Source organism: Hermetia illucens, chromosome 2 (assembly GCF_905115235.1).
Source record: "Hermetia illucens chromosome 2, iHerIll2.2.curated.20191125, whole genome shotgun sequence".
Taxonomy (NCBI): Eukaryota; Metazoa; Arthropoda; class Insecta; order Diptera; family Stratiomyidae; genus Hermetia; species Hermetia illucens.
The window spans coordinates 62,687,519-62,704,294 of record NC_051850.1 but is presented as its reverse complement, the minus strand read 5'-3'; the positions used below and the strand labels follow the sequence as shown (position 1 = coordinate 62,704,294).

The window sequence follows — 16,776 nt, the reverse complement described above, 5'->3', positions numbered from 1 at the left end:
TGGTCTAGCTCTATTAGAGTAGGGCTGCACCTGAACGATCATCTTCTCCAGGTGTTTGGATAGCTCTGGCCATATTTGGTATTCACAGCAATTCTATGTATTTATTATACGCATGAGTCCTAACATCGTAAAATTCAACAAAAATAAACTCTCAAAAATAGTTTATTACAGTTGAAAATTTTGCTTTTGGTTTTCCGTATAGGATGACAATAGCCTTTCAACTTCCAAATATTATATTAAGCATATTTCATTTCTCCGTCAAAGCTTTGTGGCTACAACCCAAGAAGACTATACACAGTAGATAAAACTGCCTAGGCAAGTCTTAAGTTTTTACTGGACAAAAAACATCAGGTTTCAATCAAGGTCATAGATTAATTTTAGCATCAGTCATCACGCCTAGGTATTTGATAACCAGCTTTGAAGTGATGATATGGTCACCAACACGAATACTAATCGTATTCCTCTTCATACGGTGGGTAATCAAGGCCACCTCCGTCTTTTATTCCGCAAAGTCAACCTGAACCATATCCAGCCACGATTTTATGGCACTAACGGTTTCGTTAGCGTACACTACAACGTCTTCAGAATATTTCGCGATGCCATGCCTAAATGGTCAAAGGATAGTATAGGTCCCAGGGCGAAACGTGGATTGGTACCCACGATGGAGCATAAAACCTGGGAAATGCCTACTGAACCAACACCAAAAGCTCTACTACCAAACCCTATCTCCACCTCCACGTGGTGACCGCTGGAAGCTCTTTCGTAACGAAAAGCTGCAGACGGAGAAGGATGAAGGCGAGTCTCCCGCGCCTAAAAACGGGACAAACTGTACCAACTGGTCCTCCAGGTTGGGGGTTGGGTAGGGCTTACAACCCTACACGGAAAACCGATGTTACGGAGCCACGAAAGGAGCCTCGGACAGGATGGAATTTAAAACGACGAACCCGGCAACGACAACGACAACGAAATAACGATTTGCGCATTTTCTCATGGAACGTGCGCTCCCTGTACAGAGATGAAGCTGATAAGCAGCTAGCCGATACCCTGTCCCAATATAGAGCTGATATAACAGCGTTACAAGAGATGCGATGGACAGGGACCGGTTTCCTGGAGAAGAGCCGCTACACCATATATTATAGCCGTCATCCAGTAAACCATGTGCTCGGAGTAGGCTTCCTAGTCAGCCAAAAAATGAAACCTGCTGTTATCGGCTTTGAAAACATAAGCGAATGGCTATGCACTCTGCGTTTGCGAGGCACCCATAGCTTACACGAAAAAAACAAATGATAACGGACTGCGGATTATTCAATTAGCAGGTCACACGAAATGGTTGTTGGAAGTACCTGGTTTGCGCGGAAAGCGGTCCACAAATATACGTGGGCCTCTCCAGACGGGGCCACTTTCAACCAAATTGACCACGTGTTTATCGAACGCCGCCACCTATCAGCCTTGATGAATGTCAGAAGATATGGGGGGGCCAATATAGACTCGGATCATTACCTCGTTGGCATGGTGCTCCGAGCTCGAATAACAATACCACCTAGAATCCCCTCTCCCAATCAGGTGAGAGTGAACATTGAAGCCATCCACAACACAACCGTAAGTGACACCTATAAGAGAGAAATGGATGCCGCAATAACCGCAGTCAACAGAGGACCTGGAGTTGAAGCATCAACAAATGATCTTCACAATCATCTGAAAAACGTTATCATGGATACGGCCACAAACATACTTGGCCCCAGCCGCAAAAGGAGTCGAAACGGCTGGTTTGACGATGAATGTAAGCTAGCAACGGAACGGAAGAATGCCGCATACCGAGTAATGTTGCATTCTCAAAGAACGCGTGCACGTGCAGAGACTTATCACGAACTTCGTCGAGCGGAGAAGCGACTTCACATACGGTAAAGGAAGCCTGGGAGAACCAACAGGTCTGTGAACTTTAAAAGTATAGTGAGCAACCGCCCCAGGTGCGGAAGTTTTACCAACAAGTCAGCAGGATAAAGCCTTATACACCTCGATGCTCATCCTGCTGACACAAAGAGGGAAATCTAATTTCCGACAGAATGGGCATATTGGAGCGATGGGTTGAGTACTTTGATGAGCTACTGAACAACCAGAACATCGGCGAGTTGGAGGTCCCGCCAACTGAAGACGACGGACAAATACTGCCACCACCAAGTTTAGGAGAAACAGTCCGTGCAACTCATCGGCTAAAAAATCATAACTCGCCAGGAGCCGATGAAATTACAGCCGAATTAGTTAAATATGGAGGCGACCAGTTTCACCAAGTGGTTCATCAAGTTGTGCTTAAGATATGGGACAGCGAATCAATGCCTGACGATTGGCAACGATTCATTATCACACAGTGCAGCAACTGTAGAGGTATCACGTTGCTAAGTACCATCTATAAGATATTCCCCACTATCTTGCTAGGCCGGATAGCCCCATACCCCCAGAACATCATTGGCCCATACCAAAGAGGCTTCGCTCCAGGCAAATCAGCAACAGATCAGATTTTCTCTCTTCGGCAAGCGATGGAAAAACTGCTGGAATATGGACAACAGTTCCATCGTCTCTTCATCGACTTTAAAGCCGCCTATGATAACATAGCCAGGGTAAAACTATACACGGCCATGAGGGAATTCAGTATCCCGACGAAATTAATACGACTGACTAGGCTAACCCTGACCAATGTGCGAGGCCAGATAAAAGCAGCAGGATCACTCTCAAGACCATTCGACATCAACAACGGTCTACGACAAGGGGATGCCCTATCATGCGTCCCCTTTAAACTGGCCCTCGAAAAAGTGATCCGTGATGCTGAGGTAAATGCAAGAGGTACGATCCTCTTCCCAACTACTGGCCTATGCTGACGATATCGACATCATGGGAAGAACCACCCGAGACGTACAAACTGCCTTCATCCAGATCGAGCAGGCGGCGGTGGGCGCGAGATCTTGGACTGCACATCATTGAAGGCAAGACAATATATATGGTGGCAACGTCAGTGCCGAAGACGAATCAACCAAAATCATCAAACCGCACTGGTCAAACACGAAGAAGAATAAGGATAGGAGAATACAACTTTGAGATCGTTGACAATTTCTCCTATCTAGGGTCGAAAATCACAATCGATAAAAGCTACGATGATGAAATCCGCGCACGGTTGTTGGCAGCCAACAGAACCTATTTCAGCTTACAAAGACTATTCCGCTCGAAACGTCTCACCATAGGGTCAAAGCTCTTACTGTACAAGACTATGATCTTGCCAGTCCTCATGTATTCCTCGGAAACTTGGATTCTCAGCAAGAAAAATTGCGAACTCTTGGCCGCGTTCGAGAGAAGAATCCTCCAAAGAATTTTTGGCCCCCTACATGAGGATGGACGATTCCGTAGCCTACACAATGACGAAATCTATGAACGATACCATGACCGTCCGGTTGTGGAAAAAATCCGGCTCAATAGGTTATGGTGGGCGGGTCACTTAATACGTATGGATGAGGATGATCCCACCCGGAAAGTCTATAAGGGCTATGTATCTATGGTAGAAAAAGAAGACGAGGCAGACCCTGCCTAAGATGGAGCGATGGCGTAAGTCAGGACGCCAGACAGCTTTTAGGGATATCGAATTGGTGGACCTCGGTGCAAAACCGGGATGTCTGGAGTTCCTTATTAAGGCAGGCCTAGACCGGATACCGGTTGTTGCGCCGTTGATGATGATGCCTAAATCACCTGAGAAACCGATTATTGTGACCTCCGTTGGCACGGGAAGGGCATGGATTCCATTGTCCATTACAGGAAAGAACTCAACGCTGAGCCCTGTAGTTCTCCTGCTATGACGGTGTAATGCTTGGATCCCTCATCCGAATCGTACTAAAGTGTCCTTTCCCAGAGGTATCTTTCGGGGAACCAAGTGAACTAATTAGGGCAAGGGGTTAGGCCAATGAGCTTTTTTACCCACTCCTAACTGGCTGAATTGAACGCATTTTTGACGTTCAACGTCACCACGGTACAGCATTTATTAGAGGACATCGCGTCTCGAGCCAACTTCAAAACCACGTCTGCGGCACCGATCGTTGTGTGGGCTTGTCGAAATCTAAATTGTCGCTCCGGTAGCCGCCGGAGATAGGGAGAAGTCGATTGTAGATGGCTCTTTCAAGGATCTTTTCTACCATGTTGATAAGGTAAATTCGCCGGCCGATATTATGATGGATGTCCCGGTTGCTTATTGAACTTCGGGACCAAAACTAGTTTTTCCTGTTCGACCGAGCGTCACATGCTCTCATTATGCATCTCATCATTTGCTCTACCTTTTCTAAAGTCGCAACATCGGGATTTTGGCCTCCCAATAGCATCTCTATGAATGCATCCTCTTCAAATTTTTTTATGGACCGGCCCTGATTTCCAGCTCCGTGGAAACACACATCGCCAAATGGCCTATATCGTAATGAGTATAATGCTCACTGACAAACCAGACCATTCTTTTCTCCAATGTGTTATTCACATATGTCAGATCGACTTTTGAACCTGACCTTGTGCTACGAAAGGTGGATACATTTCCCGCCCTTGCAAGCTCCAAGTGTGGCTCCGCCTAAGCCTCGAGCAGGAAACGGTCCCTGGGGTTCGTAGTCGACTGCCGCAATCCACGGCCTACGCGTTGAAATCACCCGCTATGACTTTGGAGGGGACTTTCTGTTGCCGCGCTTGGTAGAACATAACAACTATATATGAAAATGCCAGCTATTTTTTCCCTGGCGAATCTAACTTTTGGAAACTCCATCACTTCTTAGGTAATTTGATTTCCACACGGCCATATTGTCGCCTTGCCAGTTACATCTAAGGCTCAGACACCAATCTTATTCTTGCGATAAGGCAGCATTGATTCTCTTCCCATAGATGGTCTGTGAGAGTAGGTCTTGTGCTGCCTCGCAGTGGTTGAGGTTGATTTGTATCAATCTCCTCTTTGCAAATCATACAGTTTTGCCCTCATTGAACATATCTTTACATTATATCACAATCTCTTGCTTTTTGAACCGTACTTGGGCCTCTTCCCGTAAGGACTTCTTTCCCTTGCCGAGAAAATTTGTTTTGCCCGGAGACTTTTATTACAAAATATGGTCATGTGGGATAATAATACTTTTAATAATATAATACTTTCCGAAATCGGTCGTATCTGGGTGAAACATAGGGGAGTGGTGGCCCAAAATGTATGCTCCGAAAATGTAAGAGGTTTCGTTCTCAGAATTTCCGAAACGAAAAATCTGAGAAAAATGCACAATAGTTCACGTGTACAAAATCAATGCCAAATACATCGCATTCCGGTACCTGCTCAAAAAAGTTAATAATAGCATATTACCATATTTCAGAAATTTACCCGGAAACCCCTCTTAAGTTCAAGAAGTACAAAATTTGATACTATTATTTATAAGTAATAATAATACAAAATTTTGGAAGCGATGAAATTCAGGCATTATTAACAAAGTGTCTTAGCTTGATGAGCTTTTCGAGCAGTTTCCCCGCTGTGTCTATCATGCTGAGAGGACGGTAGGATTACGGCGCCTCGGAGTCGCCTACCAGTGGGAGGAATACCATTCGCTGTCAAACATGTGTTTCAGCACTTCGCTACACTATCCGGTCCTGATGCTTCTTTTTCCCTATTGACAGGACTGCCTCTTGAGATCCTTCCCTCTCGTCGACACAGTCAGACAGGGTGGACAGGTAGGGCGATGGTGAGCGCTTATCTTGGTACTGCACGCTTAGGAGCAATTAATCAGTTTTTCTTTGTTTCTTCATCCGCCACATCAGGTCGTGCGCAATTGTACTCCTACGCATGAAAGCATGCAGGATGTGGATTATGGTCTTTCACTTTTGACTTCCTACAAAAAATTTTTGAAGATCTGCCGACGCCTGAAACTGAAAACATGAACTATATCTTCTTTCTGCAGATCGCGGTCTTAGCTACCATCGTGCATTGGTAAATGTCCTAGCACTGCAAGCACCGAGTCTTATCCTGCAAATAATATTGGCTCGCTGCCTTCTTGGGAGCAGTGACAATGGACTCTGGAGTTGCCAGATGTAATTTCCAACTTGAAGTTGTTCACATCTAGGTAATCCTTTTTTACCGCTTCCTCCACCTTTTCAAGTTTACAAGGCAATCGACATCCCTTATTTTAAGGATGTACGTGGGTCATAGAATGGAAATTACTGCTTTCGTGCCTAGGATTCTCTAGACTCTTTCGCAGAACGTAGTCTCCTTGTCAGCCTTCGGCCCAAATTTGCAAGTTTATAGCCGGCGCGAGTGTGCAGGATCGATTTAACCGACCCTAGCGTCTTCTGGCTCAACATTGTTGCCGATTTTTCAAAGAACTTTCGCAAAAGATTCTCCTCGTTCGGTTTGATGAGAAGAGTCTCTGACCGTGGTCTGCTCCTTCTCTTTTTCTTTGGCGCTGATGTTGTCGTCGTAATTGGCTTCAACTTTGCCACAGTGGAGTCACAGACGTCGCTATTCAAACTTAACCTGTTGTTGAATGTTTGCCCTTTTTCGGAACTGCTTGATCCATTTGGTTACTATGACGCGGAATTCTTCCTCCCTCGTCAGAAGTTGAAGAAATAGAGAGCACCTCGCTAGGACGAGGGACGCGTCAACAAATTCATTTTGTGAAAAGGAATGGAAGGTTTACATAATAGCTGTTAGCGTCAAATATCCAGCGATGGATGCTAATTAAAACGGAAAAATAAAATTAGTTCAACCTCAGCCTTTGCAGAGCTACTCAGGAACCTTTGCACCCTGGTGAAGCCACAAAATGAGCGTCCGGCGTACGGGACTGGATGAAGTAGCATTATGTCATTTATGATTGGTGACATATGTCCAATGTTGCCGTCCTACGCTGGTGATTGCTGATGATCAGGGTAAACACAAGAAAGCGTGTTCATTGTTAAGTTTTACACAATTGAACATGCAACTGGTCAACGAAAATTATATGGATAAGCAGTTAGTTGTTCAGTCGTAGAGCGGACAATAATTAGGGCGGGTTGCAAACCTAACAGGTTTTATCACTATAATGAGAATTTCCTTGATATCATCCACCACGCAATTTAATTTTATTTAGGAGCATTTAAGAAACCAGTTGAGCCTAAAACGGGAGACCATCAAGCTATGGTCTTGTGGCGCAGCAGGATTCGCAGCATTCGAAATTTATTTATTGATAACAACTCGCGTCTCCCATGAATGAATGAGGATACGGAAGATCATTAAGAGCTTTGACCCTAAAATATTCTGGTCGATTTAATTTAATACCCGTCGGTGGTAGCCCACATTATTTTGTCTATGTTCTTTTGTGGGGAGTAGGTGGAGCTTACGTCTGGATTATTTCTGGTGGTGAAGTAGATAACTCCTTGACTATTATCGTTTTTTTCATTATGAATACTTTACCCTCTTGTCATGCCTTCATAAAATAACTCGTCAAAAATGTTGTTCAGTACTGTCGGATTTCTGGGCAAGCTTTATGAGAGGCGATCCGCTCAATTTCCGGTCTGGATAAGTCCTTGCGTTAGCACCTTCGCCCTCCTCTGTCTGCTGTTTTTATGATAATACTCCCGGCGATGGCTTCGTTAAGGTAATTGTAGAAAGTGATAACAAAGGTGAAATAGAAGACGGAATTTCACTTTTAGTTGTTGTAGGTTTTAATTGTCCCACGACGTCACGGCAGGCTAACAGAGAGAGTTAGGTTCTCTGGTCCGGCCCACGACGATCGTACGTGAGCCTTCGGCCTATGTGTGCCACCTGTCACTCGGTTTTTCGGCACTGGTCTCTGCGTTACCAGACTAGTTGTATGTTAGATAACTCATGCACAAAAAAAAAATGAAATAAAACGTGAGAGTGGATGTATAGTTCTAAAGCACGATTCTTGATTCTTTTAGGAAGGTGATCAACTCCCAATGTGGAGTTGGTTTCCTTCTTTTAAAAAAAAACTCTTAGGGAGTTGAAAGACTCTTTCCAACTGAATTTGTTCCTAGCCGCACTGTGCCTCCCAAATTCAAAAATAAGGTGGTCTATTGTGTTCCTGCACGCCACACTTTAGTCAATTGTCATTGTTGATTCTACCAATCAGAAGGAAAGGTTTACTGTAGATATGGTTTGAGTAAAGTCTATTGAAAGTTTTTACAATTGCTACAATTTTGTTGAGATGAAAGGTGGTATTTTAATTGGCAGTTCCGGGAATATTGCCGTGAAATCTTTGACTTGCCAGTTCTTCTTGATTTTATTCTCTCCCCCCCCCCCCCCCCTCCTCCAATCACTAGTAGTATAGCCTCAGCTGCAACGGACGAAACCATGGTGCTTCCGCTGATTAGGACTGCATGTGCTTCTGAGTACCCCATCTTGTTCAACTTAATTTGACTTTTAGCTAGGTACCACAGTATTCTTATCTCCTCAAGGTTAGAATTCGCTATTGTGTCAATAATTTTCCAGACAATGGGATGTCTGATGTCTTGCTTCTTCAGAAGAGTGTAGGATTTTTGGGAGCCCGCGATTATTGCTATCTTCCTTTTTTGATCTTTTCTTTGCCATTTGAGTGGCCATCTTTATCCTATTCAGTTCAGCAGAGAAGATCGTCATTGCTTGCGTCCTGTAGTCAGCTTTGACTCGAGGGTGATCAGAGACCACGGCACAGCTGGAGGTCACAGCCGATGTAGCTGCCTCAGTTCCATATAGGGCAAACCCATGTTCCTGAGCTGGGTTATTTTATTTTGGATTGTAACTAGGCAACCGTTTCTGTTTCCATTGCTTCCCTGAGCCACTCCAGACCAACAGGTTTCCCACCCTTCTTTCTTCCTCATAGGCTGAAAACTATGAAACGTTACCGATAGACCATTTTTAGCCATGTAAATGTCTATAACCAAACTATAGGGAAAGGAAACTGATCTTTTAAGCCTTATCAGCTCCTTAGAGGCGAATAGCTCCTTTTTGAACTTATGAGGGGGGGGGGGGGGGTTCGTCCGCCATGAGTCACATGATGCGGTGAAGACTTAGTTAAACCTAAATATTTTCAATTGAGACGCCACAAGCACTGGTCTCACAGTGGTGCTAAACAGTTTTACGTCTCTCTCAGGTTTTAATCCCCATGAGAAACCTTTGGCAAAGTTTATTACCCTCGAAGCTCCTTTCGCCTTTATGAATGAATTATTGACGTAATTTTTCAAGGATAGGGTTTTGGTAATTGTCCTACCCAGAAATGTTATCTCCGGTACCTATTTTGGAGGGGACTGATGTACCAAAATTTTGCATGTTTTGCTATTATTTCTCCTGAAAGCAATAACGCTAGACTTAACTCTGTTCAATGGGAGTTTCATGGTGTTACATTTATTCACAATAAACTCAACCTGTTTTTGCAGTAGCCTATCCACCTGATCATCCCCATAGCAAGGATGATAAAGTCATCTGCGTATTGGTAGGTTTCAATCATTCACTCATCCAGCTTCAGCTCCCTGTATTCCAAAAAACGCGGGTTCCAAGAGAATATATCAGATGCCACGTTTTTTCCTCTCATAATTTCGACAAAAAGGAGTAGGTCCACTCTTCCGTACGCTTCGCTAATGTCAAAAGAAACCGCTTTCACGACTCTACCCTTACTCTTGGCCACAGAAATTTTCAGCAACTGGTGGTTTAAGCAGTTCGTTACCCTTTTTCTGTATGCATGCCGTTTATTAAGGAGAGAGGCCTGAAGTTCATACTAATATTCAGATCAATGCAGTTTTTTGGTATTAGAATAAGCTCGACTGTCCTCCATTCTTGTGCTGGATGGAGGGCCCCCAAGCCCCAATAAGGGCGCTCAGCAAGTGTAATTTGGTTGCTTCATTCAGCCAGTTTACGTAAGAGTATCTTGTCATTCCCTGCAGCGGACTGTCTTTTGTGCTTAGCAAGAATTTTGTTAAGATCATCTATGCTGAAGTTCGCATGGCAATAGGAAGCAAGTTGTATCTATCTTAGAAAAAAATACAAAAAAAAAAAATTCCTAACGATTTATTACTTTTAAAAATTGCATTTGATTTCAACTTTTTCACCTCGCGTCCCTGTGCGTAATTCCAATCCTAAAATCACTACGATATTCAGTTTACACAGGTTGATTTATGTAGATTTTCCCAGCGCAGTAATAGCTATTCCAGGAAAACGAAGAAATATCATAATTTGTAAATGAATAAATGAATAATTAAAAGTATAATGGGCACAGGAGACTGAAAAGTCCTTCGTATCTAGAACGCGAAGCTTCTGGCCTTCCACCTGTTTGAATAATAGATGATGGATCTAATTGGTCTACAAAGCTTACATTTAGAAAACTTTTCCATTTTAGTAATGAATTGTTGTATTCCATATAAATTATTCCACTACCCACTCATTTCAGGTACACTCACCGTTAACGTAAATGTTTTGCTGTTAAGTTTAGCATCGCCAGATGAATCTAGTTTAGTAAGTACTCGTCTCTATCCTTTAACATCCATTGCGACGTTTTGCTCTACGCATTAATTTCGTTTTTGCAGAAATACGAAGTAGAATTTTTGCTTAACCAACAATGGTATGATCCAAGACTACGATACGCGAACCAATCAAAATATGAATTTTTAAATGCTATCCACCACCACGAGGACATTTGGCTGCCAGACACATACTTCATAATGCATGGCGACTTCAAGGACCCGCTGATTCCAATGCACTTTGCATTGAGGATATACCGGAACGGTACCATTACGTACGCCATGAGGTTTGTACTCTTTCAAAAGCAAAGAACATCCTTCTAAAAGGTTTCGTTCATTCCAGGCGACATCTTATTCTTTCCTGCCAAGGAAGCTTAAATATTTTCCCGTTTGATGATCCCCTTTGCTCATTTGCAATGGAAAGTAGTAAGTATTTAATTTTCCTTCTGAGAAATAGGTCATAAAGGAAGGCTTTCTTGGAGGAATGGAAGGCGTTCGCTATTTATCATTATAATGGTGGCAATTTATAACGTTGTTTGTATAATATTTATATAAATGTGAAGATTAATTAACTGGCCTGGGATGTATTCATCAGAGAGTTGCTCATAAATGTACATAGACGGACCTCAACTCTTGAAGGATTCTCCCAACATCAACCACTCTAGTTTGATATTGTATAAAGTTCACTTCACACACAATTTTAATTAAAGCTATGTGGCCTGCAAGCCTTTGGGAAAAACAGCGATATTGGAGGTAAATCAAATACTCGCCCAGAGGAATTTAAAGCACGTTAATGGTTGGAACTAATCAGCAAAGTCTCCAGTAAAACAATTTTCCATATTTGCTCGGAACGTGACCTGGATTTGTGAAGAGCGACGAACGCTTTACACAGAAAGGAAAGCTCGTGGAATTCCTTCGTTGGAATTCATATACTTATGGAAATAGTTTAACTGTTCCCATGCACACAAGCATTTGCCTGATGTTTTTCAGTGTTGAAAAATGAGACCAGTAATTGCTAAATCTAAGAAGCCTTCACCATACTACTGCCCAAAAAAGCGAACGTTGTAAGAAGTTTTACTTGAAGCTTCACTAAGAGAGATTTGATTAAATTTTAATTCTTGATGATGATATGATAAAGGCATCTCCTTTTTCTTTGGCTGATGGTAGTATGAGTATTTTCTTCTATGGATGGAGCTGAAAATGATACGATGCGTAGGTTACATCGATGCGTGTGTGACTCATAGTGGCGGAATCATCGTTAAGTATTACTCTGCTGAGAGGGCACTTGCTTAGACAGGTCTGTCTATGGCAGCTACTTTCCCGACATTCTCTACCTTTTACAGCCCACTTTGTAAAGTATAACGACTTATAGGGGATTGATGATGGTCCCGAAAACTATTCTGGTTAGCCGGAGCCGACCTAAACGGGACAACTATGCAAAAGCAGGTCGGACGACACTGTGGTAAATTTTGGTATTGCGATGTTTTTTGGTGTATCACTCACAAAAACCGCCGGTTGTAGAACGTCCCTTCTTTAAGCTGCACGGGTGCACGAAGCAGTTATCATATATAACGCAGTTCATAATTGGCTGATAGCTTTGATCCGATATATTCAAATCGCCCAGTTCTTGGCAGTTTACTGTCACTCATAGTCATAGTGCTTATTTCATTGCGGTTGGTCGTCAGAAATTCGGTTCCATTGAGGTTCAGTTTTAGACCGTCTTTTATTTGCCGATCATTCCACTGTTGGATAAGTTACTCGAGATCAGTTTTGTTATGAGATGCTAGGAAAATATTATCTGCATAGAACAATCTGTAGTGTGCTGAATGCGTGAGATGTCCATTACAAAAACAAAGAAGAGTGGTGAGATGGCGCTAGGCTTTGTCGCAGAACATACCAGATGAGTCTGTGTAGCATGCGGTCAAATGCTAGATTCCGAAATAGAATATAGAGAGGATGATACCTCTGACACAACGTGTATTGCATCAATAATTTCGCAGTTCTTGACAAACCCTGCTCGCTTCACTTTTATGTTAACAATGTTACGAATACGGTTGTCAAGAATGCGTCCAAAAGTCTTGATGGGATGGAGCAGCAATTGGATAGGACGGTAATTTCAACATTCTGTGGGACCGCCTTTCCTTTCCCATATTGGAGCAATAATTGATTGATTGCTTACCAGTCATAGGTGTTCTAGCGTCCTCAACAACCCGATTGAAGAATTCAGCGGGCCACATTGCTGGGTCTTAACTTTTCGAATTCCACAGTTCAGTTTATTCATTTTTCGGTTGAAATTTGCTCAATATTTCCGCCATCTGTTCATTATGACTCACCGATTGCTAAAGAAAGTACCATCCTTGTCATTACCGCAAGAGTCTAGTTTATGGTAAACTTCTTTGCAATGGGCCGCTCAGCTAACTGCAATCGCTTCCTTTTGCTCCCCGGTTCTCTTTATTGTAAATTTGCCAATTTGTCGGTGTTTCTCGTCGATAAAAATATATGCTAGAGGCGATTTTTCTCACGGACTTTCATTTCCACATCGTTATTCCAAAGCCAAGTATCTTGATTGATGAACAGCTTACCAGGCCTGGTGACCCCTTGGGTTGCATATGCCGCTTTTAGATTGTATTTTCAGCTTAATTCCACGTAATGGTGGCAACCACGAAAGTGGTAACTCCTTTTCTCTTTTCTCACAAAATCGTCACCATTTAATCCGTGGCGAGTCAGTGAGTTTCTCATGTTGTTCTGTTGGTGACTTGATTCGCAAGACAGCAATCAACGGCCGATTTTGAAGTGCGATCGCTTCATACAGAAGGACTTTGCATTCAGTGCAAGTGATAAAATGCCGTCATTTTATGAGAATATAGTCAATTTGCGTTTGAATGTTCTTATAAAATGGGGAGGAAGTGTTGGAAAGGGAGAGATTGGTTTTATAACTTGCTCACCACCCTCATGCGTGCCCCGAACCCTTTTCCCCCATGACATCTGCATCCGTCTACATTTCGCCACAGTATATCTACTATAGGCAGTACCCACACTAAAATGACCCGACTTGCGAATGTGCTGCAGAAGCTTATCTGTACACATCAGAGACGCTAAACAAAAACAAGTCGGGAAACCGGAAGCTAGACGCTTCAGGTATGAAAGGTTTTGTGTATTTCTTTTATAAGGAGATCTGGGTGCATTTGTCCCATTAGCATGTAGCACGTAAAATATGCATATATTATGTGAAAATAGCCACTTTCAAGTGATATTGACATTCATAGTCTCGAATTTGCAGAGAAGCGACAGCTTTGACCTAGTATTACTTTGTTAGTAATAGTGCGATTTTCACCAAATTTGGCAGGATCATGCCCTATGCAGTAGCCTATACTGTTGCAAAATTTTGTGATTCCAGGGTGAACTTAAGGGGGGTTTTCCTGTCAATTACTAAAAATTAGAGTAATGTACTATTATTAACTTTATTTGAACAGGTATCAGTATGGAGGGTATTTCGGAGCCTAGGCACTATATAGTGACAGCTCCCTGATTTTTTTCAGATTTTTCGGTTGGGTAGTTTCTGAGAATGGGTTCGTTGAAAAAATTACCACTTTCGACCCCCCGCACCCCCCACCTTTTCAACAAATGTCAAAACTAAGACTGGCTTCGAAAAGTACTAATCGAGACCTTTAATTTGATACCCCACATGACTATATTTGATGAAAAAAAAATTTACACCCTCCCTTTGCATGTATGGGGACCCCCCCTTAAATTCGCCGTAAAAGGATGTAACTCACTGTATGCGTGAGCGTTCACAGTTTCCACCTTTCTACCAAATTTGGTGCCAATCACTACAACCGTCTCCGAGGAAAATGCGTGTGACGGAGAGACAGACAGACAGACAGACAGACGGACAGACAGACAGACAGTAAACCGATTTTAATAAGGTTTTGTTTTACAAACAAAACCTTAAAAAAGGCATAACCTTCGTCAAATCGTATTGGTAAGAGAGAGATCGGTGAGCTTTTGCTATTCTGGTACTACTGCCGTGCTCACCCATATAGCAAAAAGTTGTTTCACGTATTCACTTATCCTTAAGCAAAAACTTGCCGATCTCACCAATACATTGGCAAGTCCGGGCGGTATGTCAAATACAGCTGATCGGATTTTCGCTTTTTTTTTTTATTTTATTTATTTCCAATTAGTGTCTTACATCTGATACATTTTGCTTAAAAGTAGCTTAGAATTAGCTTAGCTAGCTTAGAATTATTACAATGGGTGGCTATACATTGTTTGGCCTACCCGACCTTCTCTGTAATTAACTTTATTGTGTAAAAACAGACTGTAATTTACAACGTTCCTTGGCTTTATATTTAATTAAAACATTAACCTATTTTCAAAACTGCGTCCGCACTAATGACGCGAGAAGGTTTTGTTTTACTTACTTAAATTTATCTTAGTACTACTTATATTTACTTACATAAATACTTAATTCTACTATATACATACAATAGCACTTAATATTCATATAGTGCTCAGCCTCTTTGCACTCCTACCAGGCAAGGTGTGTCGAAGAGGGACAGGATTATTGGTTTTAGGTCAGGATTCAGTATCTGGCACGGCCTAAGGAAAGTCGCTAGTGGGATTCTGTTGCCCTGCTCATACAGCCTTTTAATTTTTGGGTTTGGATGGGTTTCAAGTTTATTGAAAAACCGCTCCGTAATGTTGAGAATATATTCTCTAATGGGGTCTATATTTGCTCGCCGGTATACTATGGCGTTCCTGCCGCACTTCTTAGTCTTTCAATTGTAAGACAATCCAGTTCAATGTCTTCATACACGGCGTTCGAAAGACATGCATTTATCCATGGCTTTCGAAGAGCAAGTGATCCACGAAGGGGCTCCGTAGCATATGATGGGCCTGATGAGAGTTTTATATAGGATCAGCTTAGTTTTGGTGCTTAGACCCACTTTTTTGCGAAGAAGAAAGTAGATCTTGCGCAATGCACCAATGGCGAGTTTAACATGGTCGTTAAATTTTAGGAATTCGTTGAAATTGATTCCTAGATATTTGATCGATTTCGACCCTCTTACTATTGTACTCCCGATTTCCAGTTTCAGGTGCCAGGCCGGTGGATAGATCTAGATCCCAAATATCTAAATTTCCTCCTGATACAGACTTGTGTCTTGGTTGAGTTAATTTTAATACCCCAGCTCTGGTAGTAGTAGCAGAGGTCAACCAAGTAATCCTCTATATCGCTAACTGCCTTGTCTGGGCGAAAATTAGAGGGGTAGACGAGTGTGTCGTCGGCATACTGCATAAGTTCTGTACCGACCTTAGGGGAGGGGACATCAGCAGTGAAAATTTTGTAGGACCAGAAATGGATCCCTGCGGCACCCCAGAAGTAACCGGCAAGAGATCGGAAATCTCATTCCCGACACTGACGTAAAAATGTCTATCCTCGAAGAAACTGATGGCAAGTCTGATCGTCGGGATTGGGAATTCGTATTTGATCAGTTTATAGATTAGCCCGTTTATCCAGACGGAATCAAAGGCCTTTTTTAAATCTAGAGCGCAAGCTACCGTGGGTTTGTTATTGACGTTAAGTCTGCCGGCCACAGTATCGCGGAGGTAGCTCAGGGCGGTGTTCCGTGTTTAGCACGGAAACCGAACTGATGGTCTGGAATAATGTTGTTAATATTGCAATGTTGGACCAGCCCTACGGTCCATGCTTTCTCAAAAAGCTTCCCCAGGTTAGATAGAAGTTAAACGGGTCTGAAGTTACCAGGTTCACAGGAGACACCTCCTTTCCGAATGGCTATAATTTTGGCTATTTTCCAGGTGGATGGGAAGTAGCCATTATTAATGCAGTTATTAAAAACCGCAAGCAGGAACTTAATGGAGGCTACTGGAAGATTTTTTAAGACGAAATTCGTAATTCCATCTGGGCCTGCTGACTTTTTATCGTTAAGGTTATGGGTAATAGCAGTGAGTTGGGATAAACTCAGAAATTTGTTCGAATCAGTAGGCTTGTTGGAAGGGTTCTGGGCAGAAAAAGACGTGATTCTGTAGCAGTTCCTAGAAGTGAAATCTCTGACTGTTGAATCAACAGTTTTAGTGAGAGCCGTTCTGTTGCTCGGAGGTGTTGCGTTGAGCTGCCGCTCGAAGTATTCCCCAAGTGTTCTCAGCATCACTGCAGACTCGCACTTTGTTTTGGGTTATCATAGAACAAAGTTGCGGGCTTTGTATTTCCCGGTTAGCCTGTTGATATTTTGGAACATATTAGCTCCAGGCTTAATATCTGCAAGTTTGCGGGTCAACGGATTA

The 16,776-nt window shown here is 42.7% G+C and overlaps 1 protein-coding gene across 2 annotated transcripts in view; it reads left to right on the top strand.

Moving 5' to 3' along the window:
* The window catches only part of LOC119649571 (glycine receptor subunit alpha-2), a 371,241-nt gene that overhangs the window by 262,855 nt on the left and 91,610 nt on the right, over positions 1 to 16,776 (top strand). For both annotated transcript variants that reach the window (XM_038051774.1, XM_038051773.1), the window contains exons 5-7: positions 10,401 to 10,465; positions 10,537 to 10,757; positions 10,814 to 10,896. In XM_038051774.1, the coding sequence (XP_037907702.1) occupies positions 10,401 to 10,465; positions 10,537 to 10,757; positions 10,814 to 10,896 (369 nt within the window). The remainder of the gene's footprint in view (positions 1 to 10,400; positions 10,466 to 10,536; positions 10,758 to 10,813; positions 10,897 to 16,776) is intronic.